General features: G+C 34.8%; 2 protein-coding genes and 1 non-coding gene across 5 annotated transcripts; 1 reads left to right on the forward strand and 2 right to left on the reverse strand.

The window, feature by feature from the left end:
• The first annotated feature begins 12656 nt into the window (after positions 1 to 12656).
• LOC115723489 (uncharacterized) lies at positions 12657 to 13754 on the forward strand. The gene has a single exon (XM_061104059.1). It carries the CDS (start codon positions 12853 to 12855, stop codon positions 13522 to 13524), a length of 672 nt encoding a protein of 223 aa, XP_060960042.1. The 5' UTR covers positions 12657 to 12852; the 3' UTR covers positions 13525 to 13754.
• A 92-nt stretch (positions 13755 to 13846) lies between these two features.
• LOC115723487 (uncharacterized) lies at positions 13847 to 19088 on the reverse strand. Of its 3 annotated transcripts, none has more exons than XM_030652983.2 (6): positions 18929 to 19088; positions 18084 to 18721; positions 17867 to 17928; positions 15990 to 17777; positions 14812 to 14914; positions 13847 to 14710 (listed from the first exon to the last, which is right to left on the reverse strand). In XM_030652983.2, exons 2-6 carry the CDS (start codon positions 18247 to 18249, stop codon positions 14010 to 14012), a joined length of 2820 nt encoding a protein of 939 aa, XP_030508843.2. In that variant the 5' UTR covers positions 18250 to 18721; positions 18929 to 19088; the 3' UTR covers positions 13847 to 14009. The 3 variants fall into 3 exon arrangements, with proteins under 3 accessions (XP_030508843.2, XP_030508842.2, XP_060960041.1); XM_030652982.2 differs by having other exon boundaries at positions 13847 to 14728; XM_061104058.1 differs by having other exon boundaries at positions 13847 to 14728; positions 18809 to 19064.
• Positions 19089 to 25941: 6853 nt separating this feature from the next.
• LOC133031582 (small nucleolar RNA R71) lies at positions 25942 to 26048 on the reverse strand. Its single transcript, XR_009684686.1, has one exon. It is a non-coding gene; the product is annotated as a small nucleolar RNA R71 (small nucleolar RNA).
• Between the last annotated feature and the right edge of the window lie 543 nt (positions 26049 to 26591).

Below are 26591 nucleotides of genomic sequence, written 5' to 3' on the forward strand. Positions count from 1 at the left end.
ATATATATAAACAAAAATAATAATAAAAAAAAAACCCTAACTTAAACCTAAAACCTATCCATGTCACCCTCTCTCTTCCATCTCCTTCTATCCTTTTTCTCTCTGGCTCACGACCTCAATTTTAGATGGGCCACTGGCTGGAGCCAACCAAACAGCCCGCCTCCCTCTCTCTCTCTCCCTGTAAGTCCCTTACTTTCTATCCTTCACGAACTCTCTTTGGGCTCGTTTGGAATGCCGTATTAGGTCGTATTGTATTGTATTGTATTATATTGAATTGCATTTTATGCAATATTTTTATGTAAAACTATATGTGGTATTAAATTTGATGGACACCTAAATATATAATATTTTAGTATAAATTAAAGTTTAACATAGTATTATATAAAAATATGATATATAATCCAATTCAATATAATACAATACAATACAATACGACCTAATACGGCGTTCCAAACGAGCCCTTTATCAATCTCTCTCTTTTCAACTCAAATCTACCCACTCATACTGAGCTCCATGAAGCTAAACCCAAGTCGCTTGTGTTTTCTCCTAGCTAGCCGTGAGCCTAGGTTGGAAGCTCACGAAGTCGACTTGGATCATCTAGAGAAGGTCAGATCTACCTTATGCTCCATCTACATGAGCTGAACCAGAACCCGAAAAAGCACAGGTGCAGTTTCGATTTTAAGGGGGTTGGGAGAGAAGAGATAGCCAGAGTGAATATTGAATTAAAAAATTTATAAAAGAAAATCATAAATTAGTTTTAAAAATGAAAGACGATAGTGAGTTCCTAAACGCTTCTTCGCGTCTCCATGGTTTCAGGCGAGCTTGGGCATTTGAGGCTTTCACTTTATTAAATCTGGTTTGTGATTTTTTTTTTTTTTGGATTTTATTTTTGTTTTGCATTTTATTGGTGTTGATTTAGATTTTGAAAATGTAATGATGGTGTTGGTGGTGGGGAAACAAATATGAGGTTTGCTTTGAATTTTTTTTTCCGACTTGGATATGAAAAGTAGAGTGCAATGGTGGTTGTTGTAGTGGTTGTAGGTAGTGATGGTTTCAACGGTGGTGGTGGTAATGGATGGTGGTGGCAGTAGATGTTGGTGTGGTGATAGTATGAAGAATGTATTAGAATATTTCTAATTATGAAATAAAATAAAGAATTGATTTTGTGATAAATGAATATTTTATATTCATTGAATTTGGACAAAATCAATTACGTAATATTCTATATATAGTTAGATTTCGATATTTATTACCCGAATTGATTTCCTGAATTAATTGTCAAAATATTATGACAATTAATGTGGCACAGATATTGATGGAGTATCTCACCTATAAATGTAGGGATCTCAGTCCCCGAGCATTTCACTCATTCTGTGCAAACAGCAAAATTCCATTTAAAGAGAGTTGAGAGAGTGAGGAAGTCTGAATTCCCATACCGAAGCTATCACAGGGATTGAAGCTCAAACATCAATAGCTAGAGGTATTTCGATCCTTTCATTGCATATACAATTTCGATATATATACAGTTTATTCCGCATTACATATCTTTATATATGTTTTATTGTTAATATTATATAATAAATCTAACAAAATGAAGAATGAAGAGGAGAAATAAAAACTAAGAAAAAAAAAAAGGTGAAAGAAACTTATCTATAACAAAGAAAGAAAAAAGAAGAAAAGAGGAAAAAATAAGGAATTTTATTTACACCCCAAAAAATTTATAAGTGTACCCTATTTTAATAATTTTTATTTTACATAAAATAAATATCTATAATAATGTTAGGTTTTCTTTCCTTCCAACTCATATTCTTAAAAGATATACATATCAAACAAAAATAAATTATATTTTAAATATTTTAACAAAAAAATTAAAATAAAAAATTACATGAAATATTGTTATCCCAAAATTTGCACATCTAACGTGGCACCAACACGTGATATAATCCAACTAGCTAATTAACATGACAAGGATCTTCTGGGCAGAAGTGTGCCTGACATGTCCCATATGGAGTTAACATCCATAAGCTGCAAATGTTCCATAAAGCATCAGTCAGGCCATCAACATGTTGACCAGAGAAAATGAGAGTAACACCTTTGTAAGGGAAGTTCTACAAGTAATCCCACAAGAAAGATAAGTCTCGAAGAAGGTCTTCTTGGGTGACCAACATGCCGGCCAGAAACAACATTGCCAGGTGTACCGGACAAAGCTACACGAGCCTTGATTTCTTCTTTAACAGGCTTCCCAAAATATCTCAAACTGAATGCTACAAATTCGAATCCAATAAATCTAAAGGAGCTTCAACAGATTGTAACTGCTATTGGGTTTTATGCCCTAAATAAAACTCATTTCAATATAATTAGATTTACTTATTAATATAGATCAGAAATAACATTTAATGTTGCATGGTTCACATGATTTATTTCATGATTATATGTACATAATGTATAAATTCATCTGAAACCCTTTTCACATACTTGATCATGTTTATTGTGCTGTCAACACATTGGAAAGTAAACATGACTATGTGAATAAAGTTTCCTAGATTTATCAGACACAGGGTTTTACTGATATGGTAATCTACAACAGAGTTTACTTGCATTTGGAGAAATGCTATGGTCTTTCCAGAGCATTGGTTAAAGTAAAGCTCAGGTTGGACGCATGGAGTATGATCGGAATGGGCCGATATTGAACTTTGACTTAGATTTATTAAACTTACCGTAATATCTATTCAAGTCAATATCGCCTAGTTGATCCTAGATCAAATGATCTTAATCCTATTATGATTAGGCTTGATCTTGAGAGGCTATTCGTGTTCTTTGATTTGTTAGTTAAGCCTACTTTTGGGTCAGGGTGATACGTACATTTTGGGAACACGGTAGTGCAATTGAGTGGGAGCGCTAACATAAACATAGAATCTATAGCTTCTATCTGGCGAATAGTAAGTAAAGGATGATCTCCTTCGAGCTTGACCAAACGAAAATAAATGGTGGAGATCTCATTTCACATAAGCTGAAATATCATTTACACGGGGTTAAGTGTTTTAAGGATTAAATACATTGTAGGGTGTAACGGTAATCTAATCCTTTTACAGTGTAGATCATTCATATAGAAGATCATTGATCAAATTAGGATTATAACACTGGATAACTAATGATGTGTCTATATGATGGAACAAATAGAGCATTCTATATACTGAGAGTGCAATTCTAAGTTCTATGCGTGGAATCAACGAAGAATTAATAAGTTAGTGAATTTTAGTAATAAATTCTTGATCTACTTATTGGAAGCTCGGTTATATAGACCCATGGTCCCCCCACTAGTTGAGATAATATTGCTTGTAAGACTCATATAATTAGTTTTGATTAATCAATCATAATTCTCAAGTTAGACTATGTCTATTTGTGAATTTTTCACTAAGTAAGGGCGAAACTGTAAAGAAAGAGTTTTAGGGGCATATTTGTTAATTATGATACTTTGTATGGTTCGATTAATAAATATGATAAATGACAATATTATTTAATAATTTTTTATAGTTATTAAATAGTTAGAATTGGCATTTAAATGGTTGAATTTAAAAATTGGCATTTTTGAGAAAATCAGATGCAGAAAAGATAAAACAGCAAAATTGCAAAAAGTGAGGCCCAAATCCACATGGCATGGCCGACCACTTTTGTAGGGTTTTCCCTCTGATATTTTTATTATTTTAATGCCAAATAATTCAAACCTAACCCTAGTAGAATGCTACAAATAGATAGTGAAGGCTTCAGGAAAATTACACTTTCCTTCTGACTTTTCATTCAGAAAAAACTGAGCCTCTCTCTCTCCCTATCTTTGGCCGACCACTCCCTCTCTCTCTTCTTCCTTGAGATTTCGAAATTCTTAGTGTTAGAGTAGTGCCCACACACAGCAAGTGATACCTCAATCATAGTGAGGAAGATCGTGAAGAAATACTTTCAGCGAGAAGGAGTTTCAGCACTAAAGAATCAGAGAAAGAGATCCAGGTTCAGATATTGATAATGCTCTGCTACAGAAAGGAATCAAGGGTTAGATATCTGAACGGAAGGAGTCATTATATTCCGCTGCACCCAATGTAAGGTTTCCTAAACTTTATATGTGTTTATTTCATCGTTTTAGAAAGTTCATATTTAGGGTGTTAATCAACATACTTGTGAGTAGATCTAAGATCCTGGTAAAATAATTTCCAACAACTGCACCCTTAAATAAAAGAATATTTATCCTTTAATCACTCATTTTACGGAGTCAAATATAATAACTTTTTTCTATAAATAGTGAATGAATTTACAAGAAGAGGGGACTAGACCTGAAATTGTACTCACACATCTAAGAGCACTTTGCTAAAAGATATTCTTTGTAAATACTTTGAGAGTCGTAGCTAGAATTCACTTTGTCTTCCTTAGTGATATGCACAGTATTATCTCACAATCAATACAACTAAAATGAGAGTAGGTCATTACCCATATACAAAGGGGTCGAACCTGTATAAATTTTGATTTTCTTTTTATTTATTTATTACTTCTAACTCGTTACTGGTGATTAATCAGTGATCATTTGACTCCGAATCAGTTAGCTATTTTTCCAATCAACAAATGTTATTAGAAAAAAATTTTAAAAGAAAAAGTTATGCACGATTTTGAAAAAAATTATGGAAATAAAATTAATCATTATTGAAATTAACATAAATAATGTGAGAATAAAATTCTTAAAAAAATATTAAAGTGATTTTAAAAGTATCATTTTTTTGGAGTGTAAATAGAACTAAAAAATCAGTTTTTATTTCTTTTATTTGTTTTAAAAAAAATTATTTCAAATTATTTTTTTAAAATAGTTATTTACGCGGATCAATAAAATTATATCATGTGTACTTAGACAACACACTGTGTACACATAAATAGTCTAATATGGCACACGATGGATAGATGTAAATGAAAAACTGCTAATAGAATACGAGTTTGAGTTTTTTGTAACTAAATACTTTCAACTATCATTTCACTTGCACTTAGCACTCCAAGTTTAAATTTTAGTGGCAAAACCCTTTAAACTATTTTTTTTTTAAATAATGATTAAATTTTATTAAACTAAATCATCCAAAACCAAGGATGCAATAACAAAAGGTAAGGAGTCTCTACTAAAAGTACGGTCAGCCTCAGAAAGTGAAGATCGCGCCAAAGCATGGGCAACCTTATTAGTAGACCGCTTAGCAAAAATAAAAAAGACAACATCAAAATCAGCAACCAAAGTCATACAATCATAAAGAATATGGCCATAAGGAGAAGCCATATTTTTGAACTTTTGCAAATCATTAACGACCCTTAAACAATCCGACTCAAAGACAACATGTGACCATCCATTTGCTTTACTCCAAGAGAGAGCTTCCTTGATTCCAATGGCTTTGACAATATGAGGTTGCAAAGTACCTTCTCTAGATAACAATGGATAACTAATGATGTGTCTATATGGTGGAACATATAGAGCATTCTATATACTGAGAGTAAAATTCTAAGTTCTATGCGTGGATTCAACGAAGAGTTAATAAGTTAGTGAATTTTAGTAATAAATTCTTGATCTACTTATTGGAAGCTCGGTTATATAGACCCATGGTCCCCCCACTAGTTGAGATAATATTGCTTGTAAGACTCATATATTTGGTTTTGATTAATCAATCATAATTCTCAAATTAGACTATGTCTATTTGTGAATTTTTCACTAAGTAAGGGCGAAACTGTAAAGAAAGAGTTTTAGGGGCATATTTGTTAATTATGATACTTTGTATGGTTCAATTAATAAATATGATAAATGATAATATTATTTAATAATTATTTATAGTTATTAAATAGTTAGAATTGGCATTTAAATAGTTGAATTTAAAAATTAGCATTTTTGAGAAAATCAGATGCAGAAAAGATAAAACTGCAAAATTGCAAAAAGTGAGGCCCAAATCTACATGGCATGGCCGACCACTTTTGTAGGGTTTTTCCTCTGATATTTTTATTATTTTAATGCCAAATAATTCAAACCTAACCCTAGTAGAATGCTACAAATAGATAGTGAAGGCTTCAGGAAAATTACACTTTCCTTCTGACTTTTCATTCAGGAAAAAACTAAGCCTCTCTCTCTCCCTATCTTTGGCCGACCACTCCCTCTCTCTCTTCTTCCTTGAGATTTCGAAATTCTTAGTGTTAGAGTAGTGCCCACACACAGCAAGTGATACCTCAATCATAGTGAGGAAGATCGTGAAGAAAGACTTTCAGCGAGAAGGAGTTTCAGCACTAAAGAATCAGAGAAAGAGATCCAAGTTCAGATATTGATAATGCTCTGCTACAGAAAGGAATCAAGGGCTAGATATCTGAACGGAAAGAGTCATTATATTTCGTTGCACCCAATGTAAGGTTTCCTAAACTTTATATGTGTTTATTTCATCGTTTTAGAAAGTTCATATTTAGGGTGTTAATCAACATACTTGTGAGTAGATCTAAGATCCTGGTAAAATAATTTCTAACAACTGGCCTCAGAGCCATGGTAATTGATTTGCTTGCAAGAAATTTAGACTTTAAAACGATTGTTTGATGTTTTGGATGGTATCATGTTGTATTGAGTGTTATATGATGATTGATTGATGTTTGTGAATTTTCGTGTAAAATAATTGAATATCTATTTCTAGAATTATTTTTATTGGATAATATGGAAAAAATTAAGCAAGATAATTTTTTACAGAACTCAATTTCGATTTAATTTGAATTAGTTATGATTTTTTGAAGTTTCAAAAAATATCGGAGTCGTGCAACTATACACGTGCGCGCGCACGAGGCTTGTCCCTCGGACAGCACGCGCGCAGACAAAGATTTTGCCTGAATTCCTGGGGTCCGCGCGCGGAGAGGCTGCTGGCAGCCTAATGCGCGGAGTTCTCTCGCCCATGCACTCCATGTTGCGCGCGCGGACAGTATGCAATGCATACTGTCCGTACAGCTCGCAATTTTTTCGTTTTTCTTCGATTTTTCATGCTATTTCATGGATTTAACTTCCGATTTTTTGTGTAGTTCTGTATTTGTACATTTACTATTCCTAATTTAATTCTAATTATCATAATTAATTTAATTAATATTTTTTAAATTTACTTCATGATATTAGTGTAATTTGAATTTGAAAAATAGTAAATATCTATTTTTTTTACTTAATTATCTATCTTATTTTTAAATTTGATTATATCTTATCTTATTTTTAAATTTAAGGTCAGATATTAAATTTTTTAAATTAATTTTTTTTTTAAATAATTTGACCTTATTTAAATTTAAAATAAGATAACTATAATCATGTAATTTTAAATAGATGTAAGATATTTTGCTAACTTTTAAATTTTGTTATTTTATTTATTTAAATTAAATTTAAAATCTGAAAAAGATATTTGTTTATCTTTTTTTAAATTTTTTATTTAATTTTTATTTACAAAATAACATTAAATTTTTAAAAGTAGTTAGCAAATTTTGAAATGATATTTAGGTTGGTTGAAACCTAATTTTTCAAAATTGTAGGTTTAATTTTTAAATATATTTTTTTTTTAATTTCGAAATTTTTCAAATTTTTTTTTAAAAAAATTTCGAAAATAATTTTTTATTTATTTATTTAATTAATTATTTTTCGAAATTATTTATTCAAAATTAAATAAATCCTACATCCAACTATCCAGCTAACCTTGTTGCAGGAGTATGTGTTTTAGCTTGTTTGTAAGTTTTTAAAACCTATTATTGCTTGATTGCAAATAGCCATGGTTAATTTGTTGACAGATCCAATGATCTGATTTTAACTCATGGCTCCCTTGGTCAAGTAAATTATTTGTAACAGGTATATTTACAATCTTCTTTCATCTGTGTGTGACCTAGCAACATGATAGGACCCATCCAAAGTGTGTCTGTGTGAGCCTATGTGTTTAATTTCATTATAGATGCATATAGGTTGTTGTTGCTAAATAAAATATCATAATTCTTGATAGATTTTATTTAGGCCCATTTAGTTTTTTGGTCTATTCAATTAATAACAGTTGTTCACTTTAAGGTTAAATTCCTCTCTTTTGGGCCTTGTGTGAGAGTTGGGAGCCATAGAAGTGGGTACGACATACTGAACCCAGCACCCCCTCACATGAACCACCCCAATTGTGAAGGCCCATTTGCCTGATTTGAATAACTGTACTAGGTTAATTAAACTAGTTTAACCTAATAAAATTGATTAGCAACATAATTAATTTCATTTATTTTGAAATTAATTTAAGAAAATCATAGTTTAAAGAATTTTATTCTAAGCTAAACTATATGTATTTTCTTGTATTTAATTAAATATAGAATTATAACCATCTAGATTCTTTCTGAAGCTTAATTTAAATTTTTCATTAAATATTCCTATTTAAGTTGATATTTAGTTATCTCTAACTAATCAACTTAAATCTGAATATCTTTTGGATTTAAAATTTCAAAATTAAGTTGAAGAATTTTAGGAATTGGTTATTAAAATTCTTTAGATATTTTTTAAGTTGATATCTTTTCGAATATTAACTTAAAATAGAATATTTTCAAATTAAGTGGTTACAACTTAATTTTTGATATTTAATTAAATTTAAATTTGAAAATATTTAAGTTCTAGATTTTTTCTAATACAACTTAAATTAGATATTTTTTCAAATTTTGTAGAAAAGATACTTAGTCAAATAACATATTTTCTAAATAGTTATTTCTAGACTACTTATTATTTCTAATATTAAATAGGAAAATATTATACATTGTGAAATTAATTATTTAAATAATTAATTTTGGTACAATTTATTTTAAGTATATTTTTTTCTAGTATTAAACTAGAGATTAATAATTAAGCCTTCTCTGCACTTAATTATTTATTTCTTGAATTTAATACATTTAATTAAATTAAAAATTAAATATCTAAGTTGATTTTCATTATGATACTTAAATATTTCTTTTTCATGACACTTAATTAAATAGAAAATTATTTTTAGTTGAAATTTATTTTTTCAACTAAATTTAAATAATTTTCAAAATATATTTTTTCTTTATTTTATTAATCAAATTTCGAAATTGCATTTCTTAAATGCTGGAATTTCGAATTTTATTTGAAAAATAGATTAAAGTTGTAAATTATTTATTTTAATTTTGGACCAACTTAAATTAATGATTTTTTCATTTAATGATTAATTAAAATAAATGAAGTAAAATATATTTTATTAGAAATTTAATTAATTAGTCCATGAAAATCTAGATAGATATTATCTGTTTTTGCTTGAAGTATTTTTCTAGTGTATTTAATTAAATAGAAAATTAATATTTAAGTTGATTTTCATCATCATACTTAAATATTTGAAATTTTTCTTATATATTTAATTAAGGAAGATCGTGAAGAAAGACTTTCAGCGAGAAGAAGTTTCAGCACTAAAGAATCAGAGAAAGAGATCCAGGTTCAGATATTGATAATGCTCTGCTACAGAAAGGAATCAAGGGCTAGATATCTGAACGGAAGGAGTCATTATATTCCGCTGCACCCAATGTAAGGTTTCCTAAACTTTATATGTGTTTATTTCATCGTTTTAGAAAGTTCATATTTAGGGTGTTAATCAACATACTTGTGAGTAGATATAAGATCCTGGTAAAATAATTTCCAACAACTGCACCCTTAAATAAAAGAATATTTATCCTTTAATCACTCATTTTACGGAGTCAAATATAATAACTTTTTTCTATAAATAGTGAATGAATTCACAAGAAGAGGGGACTAGACCTGAAATTGTACTCACACATCTAAGAGCACTTTGCTAAAAGATATTCTCTGTAAATACTTTGAGAGTCGTAGCTAGAATTCACTTTGTCTTCCTTAGTGATATGCACGGTATTATCTCACAATCAATACAACTAAAATGAGAGTAGGTCATTACCCATATACAAAGGGGTCGAACCTGTATAAATTTTGATTTTCTTTTTATTTATTTATTACTTCTAACTCGTTACTGGTGATTAATCAGTGATCATTTGACTCCGAATCAATTAGCTATTTTTCCAATCAACAAATGTTATTAGAAAAAAAATTTAAAAGAAAAAGTTATGCACGATTTTAAAAAAAATTATGGAAATAAAATTAATCATTATTGAAATTAACATAAATAATGTGAGAATAAAATTCTTAAAAAAATATTAAAGTGATTTTAAAAATATCATTTTTTTTTTTGGAGTGTAAATAGAACTAAAAAATTAGTTTTTATTTCTTTTATTTGTTTTAAAAAAAATTATTTCAAATTATTTTTTTAAAATAGTTATTTACGCGGATCAATAAAATTATATCATGTGTACTTAGACAATACACTGTGTACACATAAATAGTCTAATATGGCACACGATGGATAGATGTAAATAAAAAACTGCTAATAGAATACGAGTTTGAGTTTTTTGTAACTAAATACTTTCAACTATCATTTCACTTGCACTTAACACTCCAAGTTTAAATTTTAATGGTAAAACCCTTTAAACTATTTTTTTTTTTGAATAATGATTAAATTTCATTAAACTAAATCATCCAAAACCAAGGATGCAATAACAAAAGGTAAGGAGTCTCTACTAAAAGTACAGTCAGCCTCAGAAAGAGAAGGTCGCGCCAAAGCATGCACAACCTTATTAGCAGACCGCTTAGCAAAAATAAAAGAAACAACATCAAAATCAGCAACCAAAGTCATACAATCATAAAGAATATTGCCATAAGGAGAAGCCATATTTTTGAACTTTTGCAAATCGTTAACGACCCTTAAACAATCCGACTCAACGACAACATGTGACCATCCATTTGCTTTACTCCATGAGAGAGCTTCCTTGATTCCAATGGCTTTGACAATATGAGGTTGCAAAGCACCTTCTCTAGATAAGCTTCTGGCCCCCACAACCCAACCCGCAGCAGACCTTGCAATCAAACCCAATCCATACCGCCCTTGGGCGGAAAAAAGTGCACCATCCACATTAACTTTGACAAAAGGGGAATCGGGTGCTGTCCATTGCTCCACAGGTAGTGCAGTCGGCCCGTTTAAGCTTGCATCTGTGACATTAAGTTTTTGAGCATTAAACCAATCAACATAATTTTATGAGCCATTGCCACTACCTCACTCGCATCAGGGTATTTGGAGTTCCAAACCAAATCGTTACGATGAGTCCAAATTGACCAACAAACCATACCAGCCTCAAGAGCCTCGGCCGTATTCCACGATGCCAAACCCGCTTCGAACCAACTTGAGAACAACATTGCATCAGGCGCCACAGCAGTAATTGGAACCCTGCTTCAGCAACTTTGAGCAAAAGAGCACCGCACCGGCACATGCAGCGTCGTATCAGGAGCAGCAAGACAGAACAGACATGTTGCGGAACATGTTTTGTGGAAAGATGAAACGGAGTTGGGAGACTGTTGGTAGAAGCTCTCCACAAAAAATTAAGAACCTTTGGATGGAGCTGTAACTGCCACAAGAGCCGCCAGAACCCAGAGCTATCTGGGATATCTCTGTTGGATTTCATTGATTGAAGCAGAGAATATGCACTCTTAACAGTGAAAACCCCTGACGCATCATGTAACTAGTATCACAAATGAGAACTCATATTACTACTGAGCGGAATTTTCCACACCAAAGCTTGATCTCTAGCAGTGAGCACATCAGCTAATACTTCCCCATCCCATTCAACCAGCCCGACTTTCATTAAAGATTCGACTGACTTTCCCACAAGACCCGGATGGACAGATTTAATGAAAGGGTTCATCTCATCAGGAAGCCAAGGCTCAGACAAGATATTAACGGTAGAACCATTACCCACCAATCGTTGAACCCCAGCCCGAACTAACTCCTTAGCCTCAAACACACTTCTCCAAATAAAACTCGGATTACACCCCAAGGTTGATGTGAGAAAAGACCTTAACGAAAAGTATCTAGCCTTGTAAATTTGCCCCATCAAGCTATCCCCACAAGTCAAAAGCCTCCAACCTTGCTTAGCTAATAGAGCTAAGTTGAAGTCCCTTAAATCTCGAAATCCCATACCACCATTGCTCTTGTGTTTCGTGAGCTTGTCCTCTAAATTATTTAGTTGTTAACAAATTTAAGATGTCATCTATTTTTTACAGTTAACTGTCAATATGGACTGTTTATGTGTACACTTTTGTACATGTTATACATTTATATTAATTGGTACACCTAATATTTAATTTCAAAATAAATTTTGAAATAATAATATTAGGTATACCATTATAAACGTGCCACGTGTATATATAATTAGTCTGTAGTGGCCCTTAATCGGATGATTTCTTAAATTTGCTAACAATTTATTAATTTAGAGATTAAATATATGAAAAGATTGTTCGAAAAGTTTAGCCGTAAAAAGATTAACAAATTTTAGAAATTTTACTGCAAAAAAAAATAAATTTTAATGATTAATGGCTAAACATGTTACAGTTGCATTTTGCAATTCAACTAAACATGTTACATTTGCATTTTGGTGAAATCGAACGGCCGATATAGAATCTAAAGCCGGCCCCAAATCTTTTGGGTTTCAGTGGGACCCTCGTAGAGTAGAACGTTGGGGGAGGAAGGAAAAGGAATAATAAATTAAACAAAGAAAGCAAAAGGGCTTTTCTTTCCCTTCTCTCACTTCTCTCTCTCTCTTCTCATTTTTTTTAGACCGTTACAATCCGAAATCATTTAATATTTTCAAAGTAGAGAAAAGCTGAACCAGATAAACTAGAGAAACAATTAATAATCTCAACCAAAACTCTGCAATCAATACTGAAAACGGAGCCCGACCTCGAATTCCTCAGCAATGGCAGACACCAACGGCTCTTTACTACTACAAACCCACCATCATCATGCAGACCCTGCACCTCTTCATTCTCTTCTCCATTCTCTCGACCCCATCTCTCTCATACTCTCTCAGAATTCTCACTCAGAACAGCCCGTTTCACTGAAACTCACAACAGAGAGCTACATCATGGAGAGAGGACCACGATACACGGCCTACGCGGAGCTCAGAGAATCGAGGCTCAGAATGAAGAACGCGAGGCCACCCCAGCAAGAACTCGATGAGCCAGAATTCAAACTCACCCCACAAAAGAAACAAGTCAGGTTTCAGACTAGTTCCACTACCACTACTACAGGTAGCCGAAAAGGGTCCTCTTTTGTGGCTCAATCGGTGCCGGATTTCTCTGCCGTCTTGAGGAAAGAGAACCGGAAGCCATCAAATCTTCCGCCGACGATGGAAATGACTCCTCCAGGGAAGACTTGGTCTAAGGTTGGGAGTAAGGTTCTGACGAATTCGAGAGGGAGCAAGTCAGCGAATGGTGGGGATAAGAAGAGTTTAATGACGAGAAAGAGCTATGCGAGTCTTGAGGAGTTGAAAGGGCTTTCTTCGGCGGCGTCTAATGCCATCAATGGCGAGAACAGAGCTATTCACAGAGGTGGCAGACAAACTGTTTTGGCGTACAGAGCGTTTTAATAAAATTCGTCAATTTGTCATTTGGGTTGTGATTTTGATTGATGATTGATTCTACTATTCAATTTTTTTTCTTCTTTTGTTTCCTTTGGAGGGGGTTATTTCATATTTTGATTGTTTTTTTTTTTATAGTTTGATTACCACTATTGTGATCTGTAAAAAGAGCTTTGGGAGATCTCAGTTTTCGGATATTATAATATAGTAAGGGAAAAAGTGATGATTGGTTTTATTAATTATGTTGCAACTTGAATTAGTTTCTCTGTTTCCATTATAATAAACGCTAGACTGCATTTAATACGATCGCATACAGCATTGAAACAAAGAATTTGTAATGTGGCTTGGAATAACTGCAACACATATACAACAAAGTCATATTTAGATACGGCTACATCTGAACAATTTCACTAATTTGTACAAAAAATCCAATCAACAAAGCTTTTGTGCACATTCTAATAATTTAAACAAAAAACAAAACGAGATAACCAGAATTAACAACCAAGTCTGGTGAGTTCATTCAAGGTTTCATCAACTAAATCTTGAAAAATGTTGCTGCAAACTTCATCACCACCCTCAAATGCTTCAATATCAAAATCTATCCATTTCCCAAGACCATGACTCATTTCCCATTCTACAATATCCTCAGGAAGCATCCCAGCCAAAGATGTCCATTTGTTCATCTCCTTTTCAAGGTCTCCAATTATCATCTCCCGGTTCATGCACGAAGCGAATCTTGTCCATGCTTTGAGTTTTGAGTTGGTGTATTCTCCATACTTGGATTCTAAACATTCTATCAGACAGTCAAAAAGCAATACTCTGTATTGGTTTTCCGTTTTGTTGGCATCTGTACCAGTAAAAATGTTGATATTTGTCCACGCAGCATTGGCAACCTTTTCCAGATCAAGAAGTACAGGACCAATGAACAAACCTTCTGTTCCCTCTAGGCAATACAATGTCACATTTCCAAACAATAATCCAGCATTCACAATAACATCCTTCGCATGAGCCAGATTGCTTTCTGTCAATCTTCCCCCGTCAAAGTTGATGCTATCTAATATTCGAGAAACATTGTTGACAAGGGTTGTCATCCTCTCGCAACAAGTTCTCTCTTTACTTAACGAGGTAGCAGAATCTGAGAGATCAGAATCTTGACCCAAGCAACGCAATTGATCACTGGAGCAGTCCATAGATTCTGAGAACAACATATGTCCTGGAATTAGCAGCAAACAACGAACAAGTCTTAGACAAGAATGAAGAAATTGAGTTACTTATCTACCATGTAATTTTATGTACCTGAGCTTTCATCCAGGCTGCTACAAGAGAACGAGGCCTCCAGAACAGATCCTGGGCTCAAATGATCAGCTGTGTGAGAAGACCCTACCTGCTTTATTTGAGCCTGCAAAGTGCAACAAAAAAAATCTCAGGCAGAAGAACTCTGAAAATTATCTCAATGAAAAACACTAGATATTGGCATAACCTGCAGAGAGAAACTGTGGATAAAAGATGTTAACTCAACGGCAATATAAAATTGTGTTTAAACCATTGACACACGTACTTTAGCTGTGTACAAATACAGGACAGGAAGAAAAACATTTAACCATATAACATACAAGAAATCTTTTACCATCACCATTTACACCATGTTCCTGGGCCAGTTTCCTTCTGTATTCTATCCACTAACTGATAATTTGGTAAATTTAAAATTGATTGTCAAATCATATTTGCATCAATTTTCCTTCATCCCAGTCACCATGTAATAATTAAAGGATACTTCTTTTCTTATTATTTATTTTCCCATTCCACACATTTTCACTTACTTTCATACTATCAAGAAGACGGCTGGTTCCCATCTTTATTCTGAAACATTATCATTTACTCTTTTACTCTATTGTCTTCTCTGTAATTAAAGTTGCATTTTCTTTTCTACCACTGCTAAGAAATATCTTGCAGTTTTCCTTTATAGCATAGCCAGAGAGAATCATGCATATTCAATAAATTGAAGAAGCGTGTCACATTATTGAGAATGCAACCATATACTGTTAAGGCAAGTCCTAATGACAAATCATACAGGAAACAGATATCTAATTAGAAAACAATTATACCCCTATGCTAATCCAAAATAATGAAACTGTAACAATTTAAAGCTCTACACTTCATTTTGTTACAGGTTATGTCACTGCATTATGTTTATCAACTTGCGTATCATTATATCATCCAAAGTCCCCAAGACAGAAACACTGTTCTCTCCAAAATAATGAGACTCAAACAATTTAAAGTTCCACACTTCATTTTGTTACAGGTTATGTCATTGCATTATGTTATCAAATTGTGTGTATCATCCAAAGTCCCCAAGACAGAAACACTGTTCTCTCCATGTAAACATTACTAGTTCAAGCAAATGATCTGGGTCTAGACTCTAGACATGTACGTAGAGTTAAATAACATGCAAACCAAAAATTAATACAGCTTACCATGGATGGGGATGCTATATCTGGCCGCTCTGCAGTTAAAGCAGTTATTAGCTCCTTAAGAATCATGGCAATCGACCTCTTAGGTGGACCACCTGCTGCTAACTCCTCATCTTCTTGACTAGTCAGTTCCTTCAATTTTTGTTGCAGAAGGGCAGCTATAGAATCTCCTTTGAAAGGAGATTGATTTTGAAAAGATTCCTTTAACTCATCATTAATGGTCTTCTCCTCCGATTCCAATGAACTACCAGGCTTTTGCCTAATGGGGGAATTAAAGTTGAAAGAAACAACATTATTATCGATGCTTTTAGCAGCTCCATTACCCTCTCTTGGACCAACTAATCTACTTCTACTGCAATTTCGGTTCAATGGATGAGCATTCAATCCCAACCCCTTTCCTGTCGATGAATCACATTGAATAGTCCTTGATTTTGTAGCAGTTGAACTAACAAACTCCCTACTTTCAACTTGACTATTAAAGTTAATTATCCTTCTCTTCCGTACTGAGCCTCTTAATTGAGATAAATTACCTTCCTCTCGCCCATTAAAAGCTTTCCTCTCTGGAACAAACTTTTCAGTCTCTTCTTTTGGAGTTACCCTTGGTCTGGCACGACCACTCATGCTTCGGTTCAAGGCAACAAAATCTTTTGTATTTCTCACAGCATTTGCAGCTGATGACACTCTTCTAGTATCCAAATTGTGTTTTGACCTTGGTGGAATTCTATCCCTGCCTAAAGGCATCTGTTCCTGTATCTGATCCCGACGCTTCAAGTCAAAAGAAGATGATTCATCTTTCCGAAAATTACAAGGCTGGCCCATTGACTGCCATGGAGCTTGACCTTCACGAAGCAGAGGCTTTCTTTCAGTTATGGGCCTAGTATTAATAGGTTGTGTGCTATTTATTTCTTCCTTCTTTTGACAAGCAAGGTTGTCCCAACTTCTATGAAAAACTGCATCATTATCTTGCTTGAAGGAGGAAACTGGTAACCTTGGTTTACTTCTTCCTGCTACTTCAGGAAGTGAGCCATTGGCGAAACTCGAACCAAATGAGGCAAAATCAGATGAAACTTGATCCACATTCGGCCTGCAGTTAATAACATCAAGCAAATTACCACAATTTTTACAAGAACTCTGCCCCATCAAAGACTTAGACACATTGCCACTAAAACAAGATGGTTTAGGTTGCTCCTCTGAGTTAACCATCGTTCTCTCTATTACAGCCTCGTGATTAGGAGGATAATGAACTGAACTTGTTGTATATGTAATACATTTTGCTTTGCTAGAAGACTGCAACCCAGGTTCCAAAATCTTAGTGGCAGCATCAAACAGCCTAGAGGTCCGAGAAACATTCTTCCCAGAAGGAGTCCTGGGGCTTTTAACCGGAGATACAAACTTAGGGTGGTGGTTATGCTTTCTTGAACGTGATAAAACACTCTTGATTTGAAGTGCGTCAGCTCCAAGCCTAGTCATTGCTTTCCTCTCAGACTGCTCTGTCTTCTGAAGTTTCTGAGGCCGAGATTCAACCTGCTTCATGCTTCCTCTCTCCATATCCATACCCTCTTTACCAGACCCACCAGAAAAACCATTCAAAAATTTATTCACTTCATTATCACAACAAGCATCAGAAAAGGAAGCCTTCTTGGGCTTCTCACGAATGGCAGGCATGGATTCTAGACCCATAAGCCTAGCCACCAAACCCGGAGACCGGGTATCATGCTTATGCTCTGAATCAACACTTCGAGAGCCCTGTTTCTTCATGTTGGGGAAACTACCCTTGTTTTCATCAGCAATCTGTTGTTTCCAAACCACCAAGACTATTATCAAATAAAGTAACGAAAAATGAAAAATTAAATGAAGAGCCAATATCCATTAATGCATACCAAGTGATGCTTAGGCATCCTGTCATCGCCTTTAAACTTGTTAGAAGCCTGCTTTGATCGAACTGGTACGGTACATCAAAGCAATAAAACAAAAGTTAAAACCATGTTTTGTTCATATAATGTATACGTTTTTAAGATACATAAATACATATATATATATAGAGAGAGAGAGAGAGAGAGAGAGTGTGGTTGGATTTCACGAACGAATAGGACTAACCAGGAGGCAGCAATTTCTTGGAGAAAAGCTTCTTCTTGGCGAACCTTCGGTTCCAATCAAAGAGCTGGAAGAAAATGCCAACACAGCCTCCGCTTCTATGAGTCGACTTCTTCTCTGTAATTGCCAGAGACGACGACGTCGTTGCCTTCACCAAATCATCACCCATTTCTCCAAAACGGCCCAGAGAAACCCACACCTTGGAAATGCTAAGACTTTTCGAAACCAAATCTCTCTCTTGCGTTTCTAACCCAAAATCTCCATGAAATCCTACTACAACAGCTTCAAATCTATGAAACCCAGTTCAGCATTGTCAAAATACGACACCTATAACCCATATTTCGGCCAAATCAAAATATCACCAAAAAGTACACAGGAGTGGAGTCCAATATCCCAAAAGTAAGAAGAATCCAAGAATTTTTCTTTTAAAAAAAAAATGGTACAAGATTACAGGAAAATACGGTACAATACTACTGTTGGGTATATGGAAAAACTGAAGAAACCGAAAGTAAAAAGCCAGCCATAACCAAAATAACAGCAGCTCAGCTCAGCTCTCTCTTTCTCTCTCTGCTGCAGAGCCGAAAGCTACTCCTCAGTCCATGGCTCTGCCAAAACGACGACGCACAGACGGACTACGACATCTGCACAAGCAAAAGCAAATCCTATTGGCTACTACAAAATAATACAACCAGAAAAATCCAAAAACAAAAGCTGGAGTGGGTCTGAACTCTGAGCGAAAATTGGAGAATGGGATTCTGATTAAGAAATCGAATCCAGAATTATGAAAAGCTCTGAAAGGTTATAGAACCAAACGACTTGACGTATATAAAAAAAATGAACACGAATACCAAGAGATTGTTCCAATGTAGCTCGTCTCCTCTTCCCTGCCTGCCTTGCCCAACCTCAAAAGCTTCACTCTTTTCTTTCTAGCATTACTGTTTGACTGTTTGTATTGCACTCTATGAAAGAGCCTATTCAATCAGTGAGACTGTTAGGGTGTCAGGGGTGCGTAGGATAACAAAATAAAACCTATCTTAATTTGTCTCTACCTCACGCGCCCAGACATTAAATAAAAGTGAGTCAAACATGAAAGAGGAGTGCGTGCGCAACTAACTTTAAGCTATTTAATTAATTAATTTTTTTAAAAACAATAATTAATTTCTGTTTGGAGCAAAGTAATTTAAAAGATTAGTTAATAAAATTGGGGAGTTTGGGAAGAAAAACTAGGAAATGGGGACAAAATTGGAAAGTTGGAGAATGGAGAGTCCGTGCAGTAGGTGGATGATGAGGTGTCGTCGGGTCTCTGTAGGAGCGTGTTCTTTCAACTTCCCAATATCGAGCTTTGAATTATCTCACGACTCACGAGCTCATACTATTCTATTCTTTCCTTGGAACATGCCACCAATGTACTCAGGGGCGGAGTAAAAATTTAGGGGCAAACTATATTATATATTAAGCGGCAAATAGGCATGTGTCTACTGGGGAAGCGGCGGCTTGCTGTTTAGCTATAGAGGAGGTTAAAGCTCGTGGTATTGAGTTCCTTATTGTGGAGAGTGACTCGATGATGGTGATCCACGTTCTTAATAGGAAGAAGTCATGTTGGGAGCTTGATAACTATGTCTCTTTTTGTGAAAATACCTCCATCTCTTTTATTGGTTGTACTTTTCAATTTGTTCGTAGACAGTGTAATTTTATGGCCCATAATGTGACTAACAGTTTCTAATCTAATATATGTACGCTTTTCTTCAAAAAAAAAAAAAAAGCGGCAAATAGGCAAATAGTTTAAAATATATTATTAAAATTATGTCTTTCTTACATATTAGGAAAATCATCTATAATTGAATCTATGCTAAACTTTTTAACAATTTTTTTTTAGTATACACTAGCAAACAATCACTTAAAAATTATCTTCTGTCTTGTTGCGAAGTGTAGTCTTCGTTATAATTTTCAAATTTTAGTTTGACTTTTCTAAAAGAGCCACCATATAATAATTATTAAAAAGTTTAATTACAATATACTATAACTAAGATTTTATATTGCATATATATAAATGCTAGGGGGGCCATGGCCACTATAGGGAGACAAGTACGTCCGCCCCTGAATGTACGGGATTCATACTATCTACATTTTATTGATATGAGATATTTTATGAAAATTATTATATTAATTAAAAAAATGTGTATTTTCATTTTTACACTTTAAAACAGTTTTTTTTTATACTTTTACGGAATTTTACATAGAAATATTTATTGCAACTAGCGCTACAATCTAAATTGTAACAAAAAATCGTATAGAAACCCCTATTGCAACTAGCGCTGCAACCACTTTAGAAACTCAAACCGTAAACTTAAAAAAAAAAATTAAAAAACAGTATACAAGGTAATTCCTAAAAAATAAACTGTTGTATTTTTATTTAATGATAATTATATTATAAAAATATATCAAATTTTAAATTTTGAAATTTTAATATTTTTGATATAATTTTTTTAATTAGAAAAATTAACAATTTTACAATATTTTTTACTTAGAAAAATAAATTAATGTATGATATGATTTCAAAACTGTTATTATTACCGTACTTTATTTGTGTATATTTGATACAATATATAAATTTGTTGTTATTACTATATCTCAATTCTAATCGTCAATTCTAATTTTAGTTGCAACTAACTTTATTAATAAGTTTGCTCTATGTATAAAACAAATAAGTCAATTAGTTAACTACTCACTTTTTACAAATAAGTGAATTATTTTGTTATAAATTCATCACATGTATTCCCAAATACTTAAGCAGGTGAATTACTTAATAGATTTCGAATCTCAAAGAAATTTCTAAGCATAGTCATATACCGTTAAAATAAATAAATAAACGTTAGAAAGATAAATAAATAAATTACTTTTTTATTTAAAATTAAATATCAAAGCACAATAAATATATTAAAATTTAAAAATTTACCAAACTATTAGAATCATATTTTGAAAAAATATATGAAAGAACTAAAGTTGCTAAAATAGACAGTTTGTGGTTATAAATATTTAAGTAAATATTTTATTCTTTAATTATTAATTAAATAAAATTTAAATTGTGTTAGTTGAAGTATATTAGAGGCACTTTTAAGAAAATTGTTGACATCACTTTTGACCAACGACAGTGAGTCTAGATTGTAAGCAAAAAGTAATATAATGTATATGTAATATAATAAAGACACAAGAATTTTATAAAGGTTCAGCCCGAGCAGTTCGGTAATAACCTAATCCTCTTAGTTTGTATTGACTTAAGAACAAGGAGTATAATGATCCATTTCCTTAGAGCTCTTACAATGATATCTCTGAATATGAATTCTTAGATAAGTTTTTCCCTTTTTGCCCAGTGAGTATGAATCACTATTTATAGGGCTGTAAACTTTAGAGGGAAGAATTTCCCTTTTGATTACAATTGATATAATTGGAAAGATTGTATATTAAATACAAAATACACTAATCAAGGGATTCAGACAGCTTGCCATATCTCTGTGATCTGATCCCAAAATTATAGGAATTTTTTTGGTGACTCACGATGCGAAAGCTGAAATTGCTAAGTGTTGGCGTGCTGTTCGAATTTATCACTGCCCGGTTAAGAAGGCTTCGTCCGAGCGAATATATGTGGCGCTCTGTTCGGCATATCTCTTGCGAGCAGGTACATAAAGTTGATTCCACGTGTCACCATTGTATGATGTCACGTCAGAGTGCAAAAATTGGGATAACATTTTCCCCCCAAGTCTGTACGGGACTTCCGAAGTTGCGTGTAGACTTCATTAGAGCTGCCCTTGCATTTGAATGGATGACACGTGTTAGGCGCTTCTGTTCGCGATTCGATGTGAGGCTGACCAGGCGTCCCTTTAGTTTTTGGCTAATTAATGTTCTGACTCAATTAATGCCTCGAAACCCAGCTTTCTCTCACCACATTTGATAGTTACACTTGATTATATTTGATTCCTAATATCTGCTTTTGGGGGGAACCGATGCGTCTAAGACATTTGAAATGATCACCCTTTTTTCATTAATCTGCCTATAAATAAGGCTGAGCATAATTCACAAATTTACTTTTACCAATTTCTCCATTAAACAAACTCAGAGCAAAAAAGGTTTTCACTTCAAGTCTATTGTAAGATTTCTACCAAAAGCTTTTGAGCAGCTTTGTTTAGACTGAACTCAAACGTCGAACTGTGAGTAAGTTTTCAATCTCTTCCTCTTTTACTTTGCATGTTTAACTTCTGGGTTTCATACATGTATTCTTGACTTTGTTGTAGAAGATAGGTAGAAAATCTAGGTTTGAAACTTCACAATTTTCTTTGTAATAATCTGTAAAACTTCGCGGTTCATGATGTTGGCCTTTGATCGCACATTGTCTATCTTTCACCTTGCTTATTCAAACCTTCATGAAATTTAACTCTGAACCCAAAAATTTCAAACTTCTGGGTTTTGACTTATTTTTGAATATTTTCATTCTTTTAATCTGTTGAGTACTCCTGGTTGGCATATTTTCCTGTTTATTGTTCGATATCTCGACCAAACACTCATCTCGTGTGTTGTCTTTTGTAGATGAACCCTGGTGAGTTTTGGGGAAGCGAACACCGAATTAAACATGACCTGCTTCAACTTTTGTATGAGGATCACCCTCGTCTTCGTGCCAGTCTGTCCTCTTCAAGTGACGGACTTTCCAATTCAAGCTTTGAAGACTGGGAGGTGAGTAGTGAACGCTCTTCTACTCCAGAACCCAAAGTGCAACACCACTATTACTTCGAGCAGATTGTTGGAGAGGGGTACGACCGCTTCATTTGGGAGTTGAAGAAAGGTTGGAGGCGTTATCTGCCGTCCAACTGGACATACATTGTCCGGCCAGGTATTGCTGACACTCTACTTGTTGGCCATCCAAGTTTGGGGAACTTTGGTCTTCCCATTGCTGTTCGTGCTGTCATGGTTGCTCGACATTCACCCCAGTACCCGTCCACCAGTAGGATGATGGCTCGAACAAAGCAAACGATGCGGAAGGTCAATGCATCCGATCCTCATGTGGCTCAAGTCACCACATTATCGAGCACCGAACAGGATCTGCTCGTCCAGGAGGAGGGAGATCATGAGGGGGACGATGAAGTCCAGGAAATTGAGGAACAGGACGATGTCTGTCCTGGCAGCCCCTCCGAGGTTGAGGAGGATGAGGAGGCTGAACCTCCAAACTTTGGAGGATACAATGAGGTCGGGGAGTCGGTGTCTGCTGAGGGCAAAGTCTTAGTTGAAGGAGTAGACTACGCCGCCGAGGAGTTCACTGATGCAATTCCTCACAGGAGGCAAGGTGCCTTAGGTGCCAGATGGGTGAGTCCTCCGTCCAAGATCACTGAGGCACGTATGAAGGATTTGGACAAGTCTGGCTATCTGGGTGGACTTGAATGTTATGTCCCTGCCTCAAATCACCGAGCCACAAACTCGCGGAAGGGGATGTGTGCCTGGTCGGGTGCCCACACCAGACAAGGGGCAATGCTGCCTTTGCACACATACTTCAGGAAGGTGGCAGATTACTTCCGCCTCAGTCAGACCCAGTTTACTCCTAAGGGCATTAAGTATCTGTCTGCCCTGTTCATCCTCTACGCCACCCAAAAGTGGGGTGTGCCTTCTCCGCACGAGGTCAGTTGGTTTTTGACCTGAAGTCTACCCCCAAGCAAAGCAGGTAGGGGTACTTCTACTTCTCTCAGCCAGATTTCAAGTGGTTGACAGGCACCGTGGACAAAGTCGTGAGCAAAATTGGAAATTTTGTTGACGAGTAATACTTTGTTGAAGGCATGGGCACCACTTATACTCAGTTTCATCAGATCCCTATATATTACCATCCACCTCTGACACTGGCTCTCAGGGACAAAGCTTAAAGAATTGTACAATTGTGTTAGGTTATAATTAACCTATATTTCGGGTCTTTAAAGTTAGCATTATCTCGTCTATTGGTGTCTTTTGGAGCAGTTTTACGCTTGATTTTCATTATTTCAGGTTCCCGGGGTGTTAAAGTTCGAATTCAGTCAAATGGCGAAAAACTGGGACAAACTTGGAAAAAAATTGGAAAATTCGGTTCCTGAAGCATCAGTAGTCGCGACCTCCAGAGAGCCAGGTCGCGACCCTTTTTCCTGGTCGCGACCCTGGTCGCGACTTCGTAAGATAGGCAGAAACTCGGTTTTTCGAGTTTTGCCTGTAGTCGAGACCAGCTTAAATGCCAGTCGTGACTATGTACGGAAATCGCAGATTTGACCTAATTTTGATTTTTCACTCAATTGGAGGCTCACCACTCATCCCTATATAAGGAATACGACATTGAAGGTCAGATCTAAGCAAAAACAGACCTAATAGTGGAGGCAAAGTGGAGAGGAAGCTATCTTGAAGATCCGGAGCGATACCACCTTCTAGTTTCTTTCTTTTACCCTTTTTATTCATCTTTATGTTTGTTTTTATTTCTGAATTAATCATGGATGTTTTTAGAGTTATTATGAACTAAATTTCCCAATAAGGGAGGATGATGATTGTTGTTTAAGTTTATGCCTAGTTAATAAATAATTGCCATTCCTTCATCTTATGTGTGAATACTATCTCTATTTGTGTTTAATTTCATGTGCAAGCTTGATCACCTTTTACATGCTCTATGATCCTAATTCAAAATCTGAAAAGTGAGAATTAGGAATGCTAAAATTTGGATAGTCTAGGTTTTGATGTAAAACGAAAGTATTTACATAGCCTTAGTGACTAATAGATTATTGCTTAATGCTGATTTTGTGTTGATCTAATTAAGAAGTTAATTAGAGAACATATTATTTAGAACCTAAAAGATCTGAAAAGAGTTAGGTTAATTTATAATCTGTCTTTCACATTGAGATAAGGATAGCAATTAGGAATTAACATAGGTAACTTATCAACAGGATTCACCTCCCTAATCTCTCATCTTGATTAATCTTCGTTTATTTTCCCTTTAATTTTTGAGTTCTTTATTTTTAAATTGCAAACTTATTATTTTACCAAATAGAATCATAAGTATAATTTAGTAGTACTTAATCCAATTCCCTGTGGTTCGACCTCACTTGCGTGAGATACTACTTGATACGTACACTTGCGTAATAAACAGAATTTTCGTAACAAGTTTTTTGGCGCCGTTGCCGGGGAATTGTTTAAAGATTGATATTACACAAAATTATACTACCTTCTACTTTGGTATATTTTCTCTTGCTGATTTTTCTAACCTTTTTCTTGCAATATTTTCTTGATCTATTTCAGGAATCATAAGTGTATGCGCCGTCAAGGACAAGCAGTGATATTACCAGTTGATCCCGAAATCGAGAAAACTTGTAGGAGAAACCGAAAGAACAAGAGGCAAGAGGGAGTTTCCGAATCGCTGAAACTTCGTACATCATGGCCGCCAATGCCGCAAACAATGGAGGCAATAACGGTAACAATGGTGGCGCATTAGAAGATCAAGCTAATGGCGCGGCTTGAGAGATTACATTCTCCCTACTCGACGGGAGTGCGGTCATGTATCGGGCCACGGCGGATGGATGCAAACAACTTTGAGATCAAACCTGCCATACTTCATATGGTGCAGTCTTCAGTTCAGTTTGGTGGCCTCCCTTCTGAAGATCCTAATCTGCATCTTTCTAACTTCATGGAACTTTGTGAAACCTTTAAAGTTAATGGAGTTAGTGATGATGCTATTTGACTGAGACTGTTCCCATTCTCTCTTAGAGAGCGAGCCAAGAGTTGGCTAAACTCCTTGCCACCCAACTCTATTGCCACCTGGAATGATCTGGCAACGAAATTCTTGTCAAAGTTCTTTCCTCCAGCCAAGTCTGCAAAGCTGAGAGGAGAAATTAATAACTTCTGCCAACAAGATAATGAATCTCTCCATGAGGCTTGGGAGAGGTTTAAAGATCTGATCAGAAAGTGCCCTCACCATGGTATAGAGAAGTGGATGCTGGTCCACAACTTCTACAATGGGTTGGTAGGAAATACAAGAACTTTTATAGATGCTGCAGCTGGAGGAGCCTTTATGAGGAAGAGTGCTAATGAGGCTTATGATCTATTAGAGGAGATGGCTCTAAACAATCAACAGTGGCCAACTGAGAGGAGTCAATCAAAGAAGGTAGCTGGTGTGTTAGAGGTCGATGCCATCACCAAGTTGACAGCACAGGTTGAGGCATTGACAAAGATAATCGCAGGGCAAGCTAAACAAGCCCAAGTTGTGTGTGAGTTATGTGGGGGAAGCCATCACTTTTCAGAATGCCAAGCTAATGTGGATGATTTGCCAATGGATGAAGCTAAAGCCATTGGAAACTATTCACAGAACAACAACAACAACTATGGGTTCAACCAGGGTAATAACCGAAGAAACAGTGGGTTCTATCAGCAACGAAGTCAGAACCAGAATCAGAATCAACAGTTTAATCAGCAACAAACCTCTGGTGGAAATTCTAGTTTGCAGACAGATTTACTACTTCAATTCAT

This window comes from Cannabis sativa, chromosome 9, assembly GCF_029168945.1.
Source record: "Cannabis sativa cultivar Pink pepper isolate KNU-18-1 chromosome 9, ASM2916894v1, whole genome shotgun sequence".
Classification (NCBI taxonomy): Eukaryota; Viridiplantae; Streptophyta; class Magnoliopsida; order Rosales; family Cannabaceae; genus Cannabis; species Cannabis sativa.

Excerpts from the sequence above, each read along its gene's own strand:
- LOC115723489 (XM_061104059.1), top strand. The coding sequence starts at position 12,853 with ATGGCAGACACCAACGGCTCTTTACTACTACAAACCCACCATCATCAT.
- LOC115723487 (XM_030652982.2), bottom strand. The coding sequence starts at position 18,249 with ATGGGTGATGATTTGGTGAAGGCAACGACGTCGTCGTCTCTGGCAATT. Across the intron at positions 17,929-18,083 it reads CAAGAAATTGCTGCCTCCTG|TTCGATCAAAGCAGGCTTCT; the intron begins GTTAGTCCTATT and ends GTACCGTACCAG. Across the intron at positions 14,915-15,989 it reads ATATAGCATCCCCATCCATG|GCTCAAATAAAGCAGGTAGG; the intron begins GTAAGCTGTATT and ends TGCACTTTGCAG.